Source organism: Struthio camelus, chromosome 3 (genome assembly GCF_040807025.1).
Source record: "Struthio camelus isolate bStrCam1 chromosome 3, bStrCam1.hap1, whole genome shotgun sequence".
In the NCBI taxonomy this organism is placed as follows: Eukaryota; Metazoa; Chordata; class Aves; order Struthioniformes; family Struthionidae; genus Struthio; species Struthio camelus.
The window spans coordinates 68,661,026-68,678,264 of NC_090944.1; the positions used below are offsets into that span (position 1 = coordinate 68,661,026).

Consider the following 17,239-nt stretch of genomic DNA (forward strand, 5'->3'; position numbering starts at 1 on the left):
GTCTTTACTTTAAAAGCAGTTTTTCTTAAAGTCATTTTTTCCTCTCCTTTTAGAAGGGTTTATGTCTTGCTGGTTGTATGTGCTCATCTTTCTCAGTGGGAGGAGAAGAAAAAAAAAAAAAAGGCTGTATGCATTGTCCTAAAATGAATGTGGCAAATTCAGTGTGATTGAGGTTATATTTTAATGAACAACTTTTGGTGGCAGTGGCAATTTAAGGAATATAAACTGCTCTTATTCTTGTGTAGGCAAAAGGTGGTTATATGGCTGTCTGACCATCGGAGAGCTGATGTAGTGTAAACAGAAAGTTTTTGTGTGTGCATGTTTGCACAGTTATTCTTCTGCTGTATCAGTTTCCTGGGCTAACGCAAGGGCTCGGGTGGATGAGCCATCTGGAGCGAGACGAGACAGCAACTGCATTGCCCTTTGCCTGTGGTGCAGTTGGTTGAGCTAGCTCTGGTGGCAGAAGTAACGGACAGTGTTCGCTTTGCAGTCCCCCTTCCTTGCCGGCTCCATGTTGCAGTCCGCTCCAGCTGGGTATTGCAGCTCTGCGTTTTGTTTTGCCAATGTTATTTTTACCCCTCATCATCTCTTTAGGTTTATAGGGCTGTTCTGTAAACAGCTGTACAACTAAGGGGGATAGAGGCTGTGAGGAAATGGGAGTAAAATCCTAAAATCCTTGCTCCTCTGAAACTGTGGCCGTGATTCAGCCTGTTTTGCTGTTGAACCACATGTTGAGTCTAGCAAGTCTGTGTATGGTGCCTCCGAGTATTCCTTCGCACACGGTTACTGGTCTTTGTGCCACCGCTCGGTCAGGTGCAGTAGTTATACTGTCCTGTAAACAGGCTGTTTCTTTCGTCTCTCTTGTTCAGATATGCTTCCTTCAAAAGAGGAGAAGAGTAAGACTCCTCCAATGTTTCTGTGCATTAAAGTGGGCAAGCCCATGAGGAAGTCCTTTGCGTCTCAGAGCACCACCATGTCTCAGCAGTACAGTAAAAAGATAAAGCAACCAGAGTACTGGTTTGCTGTTCCTCGGGAAAGGTAAGCTGCTGCACATTGTGTGAAAACATGCTTCTCTCTCAATTTTTAAGTGTGCAGTGTTTTCTAGAGTTGAATCTGACTTTTCCTACCTGATTGAAGGTGCCAAATGCGGCAAGGATGCTGAGATGAGAAGAGAGGGTGCCCTTGTTTTCTTGCACACCACAGACACAATGTTGTTGGTCCAGTAGGGGCTCCTAGTGGGAAGGATAAAGGGAGCAGGTGTGCACTTGGAAGATGGAAGTAGGAATATACGTGCAGCGAGCGTATGCTAAAAGCACTAAGGGACCGACTGGATTTTGGCCATATGCTAGGGAGTGAGGAGGAGGGTAAAAGTGGAGCGCTTGCAGGAGAGGAACGACAGTCCAGCAAGGTGCCACTGCCGAAATTGATACTTCACGCGAGCAAAGAGCATAACGTAAGAAAGGGAGACGCTCCTAACTGAATGGATATGGCGGTTCCTGCCTTCAAGCCCATGTGAAAAATTCATCCCTCCCTTCCTGATAAAATGCATTCAGATGCTTTGTGCACATGTGTGTATATATGTATGTATAATGAGCATTGCTATAACAAAAGGAAGGTGAAGGTCTGTGATTTTTCTGGGTATATCACCCGGGAAATTCCCCTGACTGTGAGGAATCAAATCCTTGGCCCTTCTCTTGCTTGATGGCAGCAGGGCGTGCATGTAGGTGTTGAACTGCCTGTGTGCACAGCAAAAGTGTGGAGTGGCTCCTGCAGAGCAGCTGCAGCAGCTCTGGCTTTGCGTGCCTGGCTGTGTGCGGCGGGAGCACCCCGTTGGTAAGCAGCATGCTGCCTGTAAGCTGCTGCCTGGCATCTCCTCCCTGCCAAAGGTAACAAACTACTAGTTATTCTCCAGCTTCTGTTAAAGCCATGCTCATAACTCTTCTCTGTTTCTCTTTTGAACTCCTCCACTGCTTTTCTCTCTTACAAATGTATAAAAGAACGTAACTGTCTTATTAAATCTATATAAAATCTGTGTTTTTTTTTTTTTCCCCACAAACTTAATTAGAGGAAACCCTTTTGCAGTTGTTAAATATTCTTTGAGTGGGAGGGCTTTTTCAGGCCTGTATTCTTGCAGAGCATGCCGTCCAGTTGCTGCTACTATTTGTTTACACAAACACCCTCATCTTTCTTGGATTTATGCCTGTAATGGAAAGAAAGTTGGAGCAACTCTCAGGTCTGTTGATGACCCAAAGTAGGGAAATCAGTGATAATGCTTCTGGTGAATGAGGCATCAGTCTGAACTTGTAGTAATGCAGTGGTGTTTCTTTAACATGTAGTCAATTTTCATGTGTTTTTGCTTGTTAAAAGTTTTACGTTTGTTTAAAATGTGTAGCATGTGTATTGTTTTTATGTGCTTATTTCTTTTATTTTAGAAGTAAGTGTGTTAAGCAGATGAGCAGGGTGGAAGCTGCTGCCACCGGGGAGGCGGGGGAGGTTTGATCCAGCTGGAATGGGGGCCATAGGAATATAATTGAAGGTAGCTTTTGGTTCGCGTGCTGTATGCTGAATCCAGTCCTTGGCTCCTGAGGCACTGCAAAAGTGGAGGTTCAGAAAATTCTAAGATTAAAGGGTGATAAAATACTTCCTGGGGTTGGAGTGATGCTCTAATATAATACAAGGCTTTACTTGTATTATACTTACTTGTATTGTACTTACTGCTTTGAGGATAGTGTGTCCAATATTGAATAAAGCTATTGAACTGAATTGAGGTTGCATTTGATTCACTATTCTGTTTAACAGCAAATCTGTTAAACTTCTTAATGCACACTTGGAAATTAACTTCTCTACTTTGTCATTCTTTGTCATTTTATGACCAGAAATAATTCTGATTTTGGGGGGGGGGGGGGCTAATTCATTTATGAATTTAAGTACTGAAAATTGGTTTAAATTTTAGGTTTAGAATGAGAAAAGATAATTTTCTGCAGTGAGCTGTGGCAGCAGTTCTTGACCATGTTGGCTGGCAAGCAGCACCTTTGCTGTCAGATCTGTTACTCAGATCTTTGTCACACTTCAGTGGTCATTTCAGTGCTGTTCATACGTGTCTGTTTTAACACCATAGAGATGTATTAAAAAGTCACAGAGGAGAGGGCAGAAATTAAGAATGTGATCCATCCAGTCTTTCATTTGATTACAAGATAGATCTTTCTGTAACAAGTCTGTTTTCTCTAAACTCTCCAATGCATCCCAAGGCAAAATGTATAGCTTCCTTCGCACTGGTGATACTACTTTTACCAGAAATCACAGTTATCAGTGCGCCATCTTGAGAAAGCTAAAGCTATGCACAGTCAGCAGGCCATTTGGGATTGCTTGGCAATGCGTTTTTGATAGAGCGTATCAAAAAAACTTACTGTGTTTAAAAGCATTTTGAATGCAGATTATATTCGTGTATGAACACATCAAACTACCTCTCATCTCATTGACCATAAGGCAGCATAAATAAAACCCTTTCTGTCCAATGCAGTCACAGTAGCTTGTGCAACTTCTTGCTATTTCATGGTAATTAAAAAAAAAAAAAGAAAAGAAAAAGAAGAAAGAAAGAAGGGATTGAGAAGGAATTAGTATGCATATCCATAATCCCTATGTTAGCTAAATCTTCCTCTGATTTTCATTTAATTGTGTTTTTCCATGAACTATTACTGTGTGCTGTAAAAACAGCTTCAGTAATCAATTGCGAAAGTGGCTGCATTTTCACCCTGGGCCCTTAAACAGCCGCTCCCAGCAGAGTTGCTGCTCCGGGGGTCAACAGCCCGATATTTTCATGTCCTTGACAGACTTCGGTGAAGTTGGGGGGGGGGGGAGCTTTTTCCCCCTCCCTTGTATATGTGTGTATGTTATTAATATGGAGAGGAAACTGTTAGGCTGTTTTGGGGGGTTTTGTATTTTTTTCAGGCCGTTAATAAATCTTCCATCTTGTTTCCTTCTGCCTGCTGTCCCAATTCTTCTCTCTTCATACGTGACTTACAGGGTGCTGAGAGTGGCCTGGAGGAAGTCACTCCCAGACCCTCCGACCATCAGAGCTGAGTTAATCAGTGACTCTAGAGCACTCTGTGCTGCTTGCTTAATGACAGGAGCGTTTGCCTTTGGCACGTACCAGGGAAGATGGTCATGTGTCGTTATCGTTGCCTTCTATAAAGGTTACTCTGCATAGGGCAGCTTCTTGTCAGGTTAGCTGTTCATTTGAGCAGAGAGGCGCTTATGCTTTTGGACAGTGATGAAGAGATTCTTCTGCTGAAAAATCTTGCAATGGGTATAGCTTACAGTGTTGGAGGGTAAGTTTGTGTGCGCTTTTACTGCGTGAATTTGTGTTTAAGGATGTTTAAGTGGAATGTAGATTTTCTATCTTTAATTGTTTTTGAGTAGAGGTAGGTTGATAATTAGGTCACTTACGGATTTCCTAAAGGTCTTACAGAGAAAAGGACAGAGATGCTAATGCAGAATGGTTTTGTTTAGAAGCATGTGTCCTGACATAATTTCCTCATTTTAGTATCGACTGGTTACTCAGTCGAGAAGCAAATCTTGTTGATTATCTATAATATAAACTTGGTTGACAGGTTTGTTTTATAAATGTATATTTTGCATTGATACTGATATAGAAGACTTTGCACTGAGATCATGCTGCTAAGAGGGTATCTACTTTTGTAGAAGCTTGTAATTTGAGGGAGCAGGTAGATTTTCAAGGAGGAGAACTAGCAGGGTTTGAGCCTTGCTTGCCTTTTTCAGTCTCAGCTTCCTGTTGATTGTTGGCTTGGGAAATTCTTGTTGTTCTTTCTCTTCACGCCCCTCTCCCCTTTTCTTTCTCTTTGCACAGCTCTTGTTCTGACATCTTTTAGTAATGTAGAGCAAGATGCTGCTTGGTTGTGACTCCTGTTACGCAGTATCTAGCCTGTGACACGCTGACTGAAGTTTGCTATGGTTGCAGGTGAGGTTTGAAAGAAATTGCAGCATTAGGAGCTGAAGTCAGTACATACATGCTGCTTCCTTGCATTTATATGGGGTAATGCATAAAGGGGCGATGCTTAAGATGTTTCTGATGCTCAAGTCATGCTTTCACACTCTTATTAATGGAATTAGGTAAGTAGCATGACGCTTAGATCTGGACTCCTTTTGAATTACTCTGGAGTGCTCTTAGGCACCTGCTAAATAAGATCTCAAGCTGCACAGGTACAACAAATGGAAAACCTGTTTGTATCTATAGCTTGATATCTTATATGTAGCCCTCATAAGATTTGTGAAGGATTGTTGTTTTCATCTGACCTCTTTATAACAAAGTCATAGGACTCCTATTAATTAATTCCTATTTCTGGGCTAGGTTGGTTGAACTCTAGAGCATTTGTACATGTATCAGCTACAAATCCCTCCTTCTCCTCTTGCCCCTGCCCCAAACCACACACAGCTGGGAGTAGCCCCCTTTCCTCCTGTGATTGCCTTGATGTCATTCAGCTGTAGAAAACTTGTGTGCCCCTCCCCTCAGAGAAGTCAGATACTGTTGCCATATCAATAGAAATGATTGTGTGATGTCAAACATCATTTACAGTTCCCCCTCAAGAATCTGTTGTAACTCGGCAAGCTGGCTAACACGTTTTATTGATGATTGCTTTTGTTTAAAAACATTCTCTTTCAGCGTCCTCTGTATCTACTTTAAATTTTTCTGCCTTCCGGTCTCTGGATGTGGTTATATCTATTACCAGGATTCAGTTCCTCTTCTAACTATCGCCAGGGTACTATTTCTGTAACTTAAACAGCTCTTTTTGCCTCTCACTGTAAGTTAGTTATTTTTATGTCTCCTTCTCTAAGCTGCAACATTTGAACGTAATTCCTGAGTCATGTGCAACAGATGTGGACGTTCAGGTAGCTGTCATCTAAGTGTCAAATCCTAAAATAACAGACTCTCATTCTTTGCCCTGAATATTACCTTGTTTACACATTCAAAGACTGCAGTAAGTATTGTCATCAGTGTGTTAATGTGAAGCTGTTGCTCAGTAATACAGAACCATTAACAAGACCTTTAGGTCATTCTGCCAAGGATAAAGCACCCCTCCTGCAACCATGGCCTCTGCTTGCTCTGCTTATTGTTCTTAGGTACATGTTCCTGTGTTTGGCTGCATTCAGATACACATCTGACTGGGCCCAATTTACTAAGCAATCCGGTGGCACTAACGGTCCACCATGCTTCTGTCTTATACTGATTTTTATAAGCAATAACTTTATTGTTTCTGGTGGAAATTTTTCAGGGGGAGTAGTGTTCCATTGGAAAGTATTGAATTTGTTTACATTTTATTTTGGAATGAAAAACATTGCAGAAAATTTTTTATTTCAGACTGGAATTCCAGTCATAGGAAAGACAAAGAGTATATTCTTATCTGAAATGCCTCTTTGTATAGAATTTTTTTTTGAGGGGGGAGGAAGGGGAGGAGCTTAATTCTATACCAGTTCTCAAAAAACTGAAATGCCACTGAGGAACTACCAGTGTTATCAAAATAATGTAAAATAAGCAATTAAAAATGCTGATCATGATCAGCATTTTTTAAAAACTTTCTAATAGCAAGAATACTAAAGCACTGGAGTAGATGCCTCGGGGTCCTCCCTGAGGGCTTCCCACTGCTCAGGCACGTTATGCAGTCAGTTTGGTGCTCTGTGGAATCGCGCTTCACACGTGTACCATCTCTGCTCAGCAGAGGAGGGAGGAAATAACACACAGAAAAAGTTTTTCGAGGGCTATAAAGTTCTGGTGGGGGTGAACCCCACTGTCTCCAAGGTAAGACCCCTTCTGGCTTAAGGAAGTTGTGGAATCAGAGCTCTAAAGACCAGTTTAGGCACTTGTCTGTAGTGGTTTCAAACAGTATCTGCTGTCTGGGGATGAAGAAATGGACTTGTGATCTCTTGTACACACATGCACTGCTGGGGATCATTCTCCCACAGCAGCACTCATGATTTACCTGAAGTCACTAATTTCTTTTTTATATTTGTACTTTAATAAATCAAATTATGATGTGATTTCATATCAATACCTTATGGAAGCCTAAGTATAAAATGCTGATACCTGGCTGATCTCTGTCAGCAAAATGAGGATCCCATTTTAACAAATAATTAATTTTTTGAGATTCATGTTAATGAAGCGGTATTTCAGCTATTCCATTATCATTAGAGTTACACCCAAGTTACAGTAGTTATCTCTTTCATCCTCATCGTTCTTGTGGTGTTGACCCAATGATAGTTTTCTCCTAGGCTTTTAGAACCGCTGCAGTACTTTGTTTTATTCAAAAGCAGCATTAGCTATCCAGCTCTTTTAAAACTTCCAGACATAGCTTACCTGGATAGACATAACTTAAAACAACTGCTTGTAATACTTCCTCCTTAACATAGTTCTTAACTACTATAGGAACATAAAGTATTTCATGATCGCCCTGCTTCACAAATTTTGTGTGGTGGTTGCTTAAATATAAGTAGAAATATTTATTCAATAATTTGCCTGTTTCAGATGACTATTAGTAACTTGTTCTTTTATTAATTGAATATGTTTTTAGGATTCAAGTTGTTCATGAAGTGCTTAAATCTCTAAAACCTTTCTATGAACTTTTTTTTTAATATTCATTTTGTGCCTTCTGTGTGTGTTTCTGTGGACATATTTGTAACTACATTCACTTCCCTTCTAACCTGGCCATGTATGTCTTCTTTTTTCTCCCCCCTCCCTTTTTTTTTTTTTTTTTTTTTTTAAACCACTACTCTCTTTCATCTTTGGATTATGGCTCTTAAGTGTTTTGTAAAATGTTCCCTTTTATTTTTTTTTAAGATTTTTTTTGAATAATTTCTTTCTGAGAAGACTAACTTCAGGTTTATGAAATTGATTTGTTCCAAGTACTTTGCATTTTATTGTTTTTTTTGTGTTTTGTTTTTTGTTAGCTCATGACACACACAAGTATGTTGTCACCTAAACTACTTTTGAGATCTATGATAAATTTCTTTGTAACTGTCAGGTTGGTTGTAAGAGTTCCTCAAGCACTGTTTTTTGGTTTAAAAATTGTCTCCAATTTTTGCAATTTAGTAATTTGGAAATATCACTGTAGTGTAATGTTAAAACTATATTAAAAAGAAGGGGTGCTTTTGCATACCCTTTCAGAATCATTATTTCTGTAGTTACCTATTCTTCAGTTTATGCTGCTGCTCCCTAAATCTGCATTGTCTGGATTTGTTTCACACGTGCCCATGTTAGAGGAAAACTTTGTTATGGACTGCTTGCATCAACTGAACACATATAGGTTGGTGGGACCAGACAGGAAATAACTTAGTGTATTGAGGAAGCTGGCTGATGTTGTTGCAAGGCTGCTTTCTGTCATCCTTTCAAAGGTTATGAACAATTGGGTGGGGTCTTTAATGACTGGAAAGACAAATACTGCAGAAATTTTCAGAAAATGCAGAAGGATCTGTGGGACCATTGGCCTATCAGCTGCACCTCAATCCCTGGGTAGATTATGCAGCAAGTCCTTATGGAAGCCATTTCCAGGCACATGGAGAACAAGCAGTGACTGGGAACAGCTATTGTGTGTTTATCAAGGGCAAATTGTATTTTACTACCCTGATAGCTTTTTTGTCTTGAAATGACTAGCTCTGTGAACAAGGAGAGGGTAATGGATTTTGTTACTGTGACTTTAGTAAGCCTTTCAGCACAGTCTCCCATGGTATCCTTACAGTCAGATTGGAGAGATGTGGTTTGGATAGGTAGGTTACAAGGTGGGTGAAAAGCTAACTGGACCTTTGGCTCAACAGGTCAATAGTAAAAAGTCTAAGCGGCAACCAGGTGCAAGTAGTGCTCTTTGCAGGCTTATGCTGTTTAACATCTTTATTAGCGACTTAGATGATGGGACAGAACGTGCCTTCCCTGTGTTTGTGGATGATACCAGGCTGGGGGCAAAGCTGCTGTTCAGAGGGACCTCGACAAGCTGGAGGAATGGGCCAACCGAGGCCTCAGGAAACTCTGCACGGGGGATGGAGCAGCCCTGTGCAATGGTGTAGTCTGGGAAGTGCCTGTGTGCCTAGGGAGCAGCTCTGCAGAAAAGGAGCTGGGGGATGCGATAGACAGCGAACTGAACATGTCAGCAGTAGTGCAGGCTTCGCTGCTTGCTGGCTTCCATAAGCAAGAGCATAGCCAGTAGCTTGGGAGACACGGTTATTCCCTTCTGTTGGGTGCTTCTGAAGCCACATGTGGTTCAGTCTCCAGTTCTGGGCCCCTGGTAAAAAAAAAAAAAACAGAATATTGATGAACTGAAGGGAAAGCCGCTAAGATTATTAGGGGGCTGCAGTATATGACATGGGAGGAGAGACTGAGAGAAACAGGTTTATTCAGCTTGGAGGAAAAAAAGGTTAAGGGGAGTGAAATCTAATTGCAGTCTTCCACTGTCTAAAGGAGGCTGTAGTGAGATGGAACTAGACTCTTCTCAGAGGTGCACAGCGAAAGAACAAGAGGTCACATGCTGCAGCAGAGGAAATTCCGATTAGATGTTAAAAAAACAAACAAAAAACCCCATGAGTTTGGTTATGCATTGGAACAGGTTGCCTATACAGGTTGTGGAACCTCTTGTTGATTTTTCAAAACTCAAATGGATATAGCACCCTGAGCAACCTGCTCTGATTTAGAATTCAGCTCTGCTGTGAGCAGGATGTTGGACTCAGTGAGCTCCAGAGGTTCCTTACAACCTAAACTTGTTCTTTGATACTGAAATCAGAAAATGCTTCTCTACCTCCCCCCCCCCCACATGAATGTGCTTTAAAATTGGTCTTAGCCAAACAGCTACCTCTGGTTTCATTGTTCCTTCACAGGGATTTGCAGGAATAGAAAATAGCTTTCAAAACTTGGACTGCCGCACATAAAACGCACGGAACTTAGTTAAAGGTTTCTTTCAATTACAACTAAAATTAATTAGCAGAGAGATTATCATTCTGCTGTTTCTGAAGCATCTGTGAGCAAGTGAAGAGGAACAGGGCATTCTGAATCACAGCTATTGATGTGGGCAAACTTCTGCAATTGGAAATAAAGAACTAGAATAAAATGAGATGATACAGCTTTCAGAAGCTTCTTCCATAGTTCACTACTGATACATCTATGCAAACTTGTGAGCTGGCAGTCACATGACTTCTCACAGAGAAGGGGGAAACTCTTGACGACTGGAGCGTGATCCTCTTGTAGCATCTTCCAGGCAATTATTGGCTAGAACGGTCCTGAAGATTGATTGCTTACTCATTACTACCTCGATGTATGTATGTGTGTGTGTTGCTGCAGAAGAACAGCAGCTATAGAGCTTTTATATCAACATTAGCTACCTTGCTTGTTCTGCGTGAGGAGGGGCTGTCGACAACTTAGAATTAGGTGGTGTTCACAGATTTAGGAGTGTGGTACTGCAGTTGTTGGCTTTGTATCTTAAGGTTTTGCAGGTACTGTTTTTATTTGACAACAAAAGCTTAAAATTCAGCTAGGTCATTTGGTAGCCATACGCCACAGAATCATTTGTGAATGTGCACAGGGGAAGAGAGGAAATAAAGGTAATGCTAGTTTGTTCCTTTTTCATGGTTAAGAGGACATTTCCATGATGCAACAAAGTCAATCCTTTATTCTTTCTGAGGGCGGTGGAAATTGGAGCCAACCCAAAGTCAGTCAACTCCTCCTCACCCTCCAAATTTCTCACTTTGACTAGGAATTAATCTAGCTGATGTGAGCAGGCAACAATTTGGGGACTGTCAGTTCAATGTAGTTAGAAATGACAACGCTCTAACCCCTACTGCTAGGAGTGTAAGGCAAAAAATGTAGACCTAACTGGAAGAGACTGTAGCCTGGAATAACCCTGAACACAGTATTTTAAGACTTTTGGTGTGTATGCTATGAATTCAAGTAACTTGAAATACAGGGGGAAAATACCTCCTAGGAGTCTTTAAAATTTTACTTATTTCATATTTATCAAAGAATTGACAGGCAGATTTTTTTCTGGCGAGTAACTGGAGAAAGATCCAATGTCATAAGCTCGTACTGCCTTTCTACTTGCTCTCTTTAATTAGGGTATAACTTTTGCCAGTGATTCAGCTTCTAGTACAGTGGGTCCACTAGCATTACTCCCGTTGGAAATTGCACGGGTTTGTTTTAATACTTAGTACTATGTGTTGGGTATAAAGGAAAATGCTAAATATATTTCTTCCTTAGAAATTATGTCACTGTTAGTTAAGGATGTTGTCCAAGAACATCTCTTTCTATAAAGTGATTACGAGCTGACTGCTTTTATGGAAATGCATATACTACTGCTATTATATAACTCTCAAAACTGTCAGCAACTGATTATTTTCACAAAGACGAAATAAGATGAAGAAGAATTGCCTTGTGGTTAGGATTCATAAATGATATGCTTCAGAGGGCATCTAGAAACGTGGTATATCCTTTATTGGTGGTATCTGGTGACTTGTTTTATGCAGGAGGTCAAACTAAATAATTCAAGTGAGCTTTTTTTTTTCTGGACTTAAGTCTTTGTGAGTACAATCTAATAGCAAGCAATTGGACTTGTTAAGGAGTAGTGTGGGACCGGACAAGCCATTCTTTCCACGTTGCTCTAATTATATGCATAGCAGTGGGGAAAAAACATTGTGAAGAGGGAAAGCAGAGAAACCTTGAAGTGCTTTATGGAAGGAGCTATTGCCTTGTGTGGTAGGCAAAGGTGTAGGTTCGTGGACAGCCTGCATTTGTGTAGTTGTCCCTTTCTTGTTACTGAGCAAAATCTCTGCGCTATATGGCAGTGCTGTACTCGCGCGTCACTGAACAACTGTTCTTTTCTCCTCTTCTTTTTACAGGGTGGATCACTTATACACATTTTTTGTTCAGTGGTCACCAGAAATATATGGGAAAGATGCTAAAGAGCAAGGTTTTGTTGTAGTAGAAAAGGAGGAGCTTGATATGATAGACAACTTCTTCAGTGAGCCAACTACTAAAAGCTGGGAGGTGAGTGCTTTTTGTCATATATGGAGCATGTTGTATCAAGCGTGCATCCTTTGTTAAGAATCTGAGTGCTTGCTCTTCTGATGTTTTCTATGGCGTTTATAACACTTGCTGCCTTATATAGAAGTGTTCTCAAGGCTTGTAGCTGTCTGACAGCTGTACTCATTTACCTGTAGTATTCCTTTCTTCCCTCCCTAAAAAGGGCAGGCAAACAACTGGGAACTTTCTGGTCTGCAACCAGCACAAGTTATGTAAATAAGTAATAATTACGTAATAAGTTATGTGGTGATTGCCTTTTGGAAAACTATACAGGTGCATGTGGTCAGTGTTGCTAAATTCATATCATATTTATGCTACTAGTAAAATTTAGTACATGTATATGTACCCATAAACACCAACACAGATTCCTGTGTGCTGGTTGAAATGGGTCAGTATGTGGTATCGTGCCAGGCCCTTACTTCTCAGATGCATATAGCACTACTTTTAAAATATGGGTTGTTAAGATGGATATTTTATATCATACATTACCTCAGCATTTTGGGACTTTTGCAGTCTGTTTCAACTACTTGTGTGTCTGTGTTTCTCTCTCTCTCTCTCTCTCTCTCTCTCTCATACATATAAAGCCTTGTTCCTAAGGAAAATAACCCAAGCCTCTGTGCATGTGATTTATTTTATTTTATTTCTCAGTTCTTAAGTACTTGCTGTGCAGAAGATGCATAGGCAAATTAAAAATAAATCCTCAAATGGAAAATAGCTTGATGGTGTGATTTTAAAACTGATCTGATTATTTGTCTTAAACACATACTTGTTTTCAAAATTCTGCTGTCCCTGTTTTAAGCCTTTCTGTCTTTGAAATATGTTGTCCTGCTCAGAAGCTGAAAGTGAGGCTCGTCCTTGGAAATGTAGCAACATCATCTCTGATCCTAAATAGCTTTTATTTTACAGTTTAGCAGTTTCTTCCTGTTGGTGCTATATGAACTGCAGAACAAAAAAATGCCTTCATTCCTCATTTTGTGCAGAGCTGACTGCAGTCATATATGACGCTAGATTTCACTATTCAGTTGTTATTTGCATGCTATTTTCTTAAACTTAAGATGAGGGAGGAGGGACAGTGATCCAAAGAACAGAGGTGAGAGAGATCCAGCTATACAGGGAACTTGTCTTTCATTGTTTTATTTAAATTTGTATTGGGAGAAGAAATAGCTGGAAATGTTTGTAAAGGCGTGTCTCCTTTATATTTTACATTCAGGCTTTACAGATTTGAAGTAGGTCTGCCAGGAAATCTCTGTCGAAAGGCCAAATTTGGGCATGATTATTGTGAAAGTTTCACTCTCTCTTCTGCGGAAACAGAAAGTGTAATAGTAGGGATGCATATAAGCAATTTTATCAAAGCAAGCTGCAGACAGCTGCAGTCTTGCTTGTGGGCAAGAAGTGTAGTAGATACTGCAGAAAAAACTGGTAGACAATGAAGGGGCAACAAATGCCTGTAAATATTCGAATTCTTTACTATGCCAGACGTGACCAGGAACCTTGTGTGCAGGTATGTTGGACTGTGTCCCTATTTGAACAGCATATATCTGATAGAGCACTTCTTAGTAAAAAAGGAATTCTGCACTTAATTTTATTTATAATAGAATATTTCTGCCCCAGGTAGCCTGCTGCTTCATTCCTGTAGACGAAAGTGCTTAAAAATCTTTACAAGACTTTGTAGCTCTGGTTTCTGTCATAGCTCATTCTTTTCATTTGTTTTTGCTTTTGTGTGTGTAGATATTTTTACCTTGCAGATCCTTTTGCTGCAGTTGTTGAATCCGAAGTTGGTTCAAACGTGTTTCAGTTCTGATGAAAAGAGCTGTGTTTATAAAGTTTAGACTGAACAGACACTCATGCAGGGAAGAAAATTAGATGAACTTCTCTTTTAAGTGATGAATACGGACTTGTTTACATTTGGAATTGATTTACAATTTGTGACTCTTTTCAGTAGATTTTCTGTAGTTGTCTACTATGTTTGTAAACATGGTTATATTTTGCTTCAGGTACCTGTAGGCTGGTTGATTTACTATGCTTGCTTTTTTTTTTTTTTTTTTTTTTTGGCCCCTTTCCTCCTGGGGAGCCTAGAGAATAGCCTTTAAAAGGAGAGTAGGCACTTCTGATTCAAGATGAAAAAGATGTTCATTCAATTAAAAAACTTAAATGAATGATCTGAGAGAGGAGGGGGGAAGGGGAAATCACTCAGGCGTGGAAAAATAATAACGACAAAAGCAGAAAACCCACGTTCCTGTAACTTTTTTTAATGGCCTTAATTTTGTGGTGTAAACCTTTCCTGAAATTGGCAATACGAACATTTTTCCAACACAGGATTCCCTCCCGTCTCCAAAGACCCTTGACTAGATCCCATTGAGCCTGGGCTAGATTCTGCTGGAAGGATAGGATGCAGCTGTGCAGCTGGTACTGTATCAGCAGCAGTAATACTTGTACTGCCTGGGTTCACTGGGGCACATAATATTAATTCTGCAGTTTGGATTTTGCCTTGTGGTCCTGTCGACTTTTCTTAACCTCCGCTGTATGCGTTTGAGCGCTAGTGCCTAGCTCCCTGCTCGGGGCTGCTGCCTCAGGCACTGCTCTAAGTTTCTGCAGACGAACATGGGCTGGACATGCGCAACTGCAGTGCATGTGTTGCTCTGCTCCCTCTAGAGATGCTAGGTGTGACCGACATTATTAGGGCTTTATTCTGTGCATAGTGACCTCCTCATAACTCCTGGTCTTTATGAAAAGCTCTTTTTGTGCTTTGTGGTGGCTAAGTCCACAGCTGGCATCTGTCCAGTAACTTGGCTTTCTAGTTTGTGGAGCAGGTGTGTGTAGGACTTCCAGGCACTCCTTGGCAGTTGCCTGGACTGTTGACAGCTTCAGCAAGTTTGAGCAGCAATTATGAAGGTGGAGATGGGTTATACAAAGCTTTTTCCGTGTATACTGTGAAAACGTTTTAAAGCTGTATCTGTAGGAATGGATGTGGAAGTAGTCAGTGCAGAGTGCTTTGCAACCACATTCTGAAGTTCCTGTTCCTAGATAAGACCCTTGTGGTAATAGGCTCATGGAAGGAAGGTGGTTTAACGTTTCCCAGTTGTTCTGTAGCTAGGCTTCTTTGTTTCCCCTTTTCTTTGTCATCAAGCCCATCTCTGAGCTCTTGCTGTTGCTTCCTGTTTGCCCTGGTGGCATAGAGCCCAAGGTAAAACCCTGCTGCTGTAGGCTATGCCTCATCTCTAATGTTGGGGTACCATAGTACGGAGACTTGCGTCACTCATTAAGAACCAATAGTTGAACTGAAGGATTAGCAGCTTTCCAAGTGTCCTCTTTGCCAACTTAGCAATCGAGCATACCAGCAGCGACTCAGTGACAGCTAGCACGTTACCTGTTAAAAATTCAGGTTGCTGCCAATGAGTAGCGAGAGGGCATCTTGCCCCTCTGCAGGGCAGCTGACTCCAGCTTTCACTGAGCTCTGAATGCTGTGGGTACTGGCCACTTGGGAGCTCCTATCTCAAGGGACATGACAGGAGATGTTTTGGCTCCTGTTTCCTGCCCTTAACTGTATGAGGTTCAGAACTTGTCTGCTGATTTTGTTACCAGCTTGTAGGCTGCTGACCCCTTCTGTAGACAAGTGTTAAATGTATGGACTTGCGTTCTCATGGTTTTTAGCTTTGTTGGAAAAGGTAGCGTGTCTACCTGTAGCTGCTGGACAGAATTCTCTACTTTGTTTTACAATTGTTTAAATTCAAACCTAAATTAGAAATATTTATATGGACTCACCTTTTAAAATACTGTAATGTACTCTGCTTTATAAAATCTTAAAGTCTCCCAAGAGCTGTTTAATCGTTTTCAGCTGAGAACATATTCTATAAAGACCTTTACTTTCTCAGAATGAGTACTTTAAAGAACTTACTGACGTGAACTGCATGCTCAAAATCTTCCTCAGTAGCTTTTGTACATGATAAAACTTCCAAATACTTGCTCAAATTGATTTACTTTTTTTAGTTCTTTGGTATATTGCTTCTATTTCAGTTTGTATATACAAAAACATGTCTGTGTTGGTAAAGAAAATCAGCAAAAAGCTGCTATCTTTAATAGAAAGAGGAAGTGAAATTTTCAAGTTGTTCATATTCTTATGCATTAGCAGCTGAGAATTATTAATATACTCAACTAACTGCGTGAAAGGAAATGAGAAAGCTTTTGTGTCCTTCCTATATGAACTACTACAAGATATCTGTTTAAGACGTGTAGCGTGCCTTCAAAGGTGTACTTGAGCCTTATAACTCAGGGCAAGTATGTCTGAGACCAGTCACCTCATGTTGCCTGGCTACCTCAATATTTATTAATCCCAAAGGATGTTACAGCTGTCAGAAGCCATTAGGATGTAAAGAAATCCTGACCATACTGTCCATACTGTCTCAAAGACACCCTGCCATTTGAAAATTTAACCATATTCAGTTCAGGTTGCCTGTGCTTGCAATTTCCATTCCATACGGTATTTTTGTTTCATGCAGTATGATGGCTAATTGAGTACGTTGTTTTAAATTCACTTGCTTCAGTAGAGGATTGACAGAATGAGAGCTATGCTTTAGGCTGGACTCTTGTTCTCTTACCTCAGATCATTACTGTAGAAGAAGCAAAAAGACGAAAGAGTGTTTGCAGTTACTATGAAGATGATGATGATGATACTTTACCTGTCCTAAAGCACCACAGTGCTCTCCTGGAGAATATGCACATAGAGCAGGTATGGCTAGAAAAACCTTAAGTTTCCTTATTAGCTCTTGCACTGTCTGAGCCGAGTGTGGCACAGTCTGCCTTCTGGAGGTGATACCAATGCTTTCTCATAGCTTGGGAAATGCTTAGTTTGTTGGAGTGTCTTTGTGCAAGGTCCTGTTTGCTCACTTGAAATACTTATTTCTATTTTTGCAACTCTGGAGAGTTTGAGTAATGATATTGAGAACTGTCATCCTTTTCAGTGCTGGCAGACGGGCTGCCAGTTTGAAAATCTCTTTCACACATCACGTGAATGCAGTTGATAGGGCTCAGAATACAAGGCCATGCGCAGATGGCAGAGGTGTTGAGCTGCGGGCATCAGCTGCTACCCTAACTGCTGTTTTTTGGCTCAGAAGCCACTGTGGAAAGGGAATAGTCTGTAGGTCACCACTTGCGGCCTGTTGAATGTATTTGCCC

At 40.7% G+C, this 17,239-nt stretch overlaps 1 protein-coding gene across 27 annotated transcripts in view; it reads left to right on the forward strand.

Moving 5' to 3' along the window:
* NCOA7 (nuclear receptor coactivator 7) overlaps positions 1-17,239 on the forward strand; it is a 102,824-nt gene that overhangs the window by 80,664 nt on the left and 4,921 nt on the right. For 23 of the 27 annotated variants that reach the window (XM_009682870.2, XM_009682874.2, XM_068938191.1 and 20 more), the window contains 3 exons: positions 870-1,038; positions 11,884-12,031; positions 16,668-16,793. In XM_009682870.2, coding sequence (XP_009681165.2) covers positions 870-1,038; positions 11,884-12,031; positions 16,668-16,793 — 443 coding nt within the window. The remainder of the gene's footprint in view (positions 1-869; positions 1,039-11,883; positions 12,032-16,667; positions 16,794-17,239) is intronic. The other 4 variants (XM_068938199.1, XM_068938202.1, XM_068938213.1 and 1 more) reach the window with 1 other exon arrangement.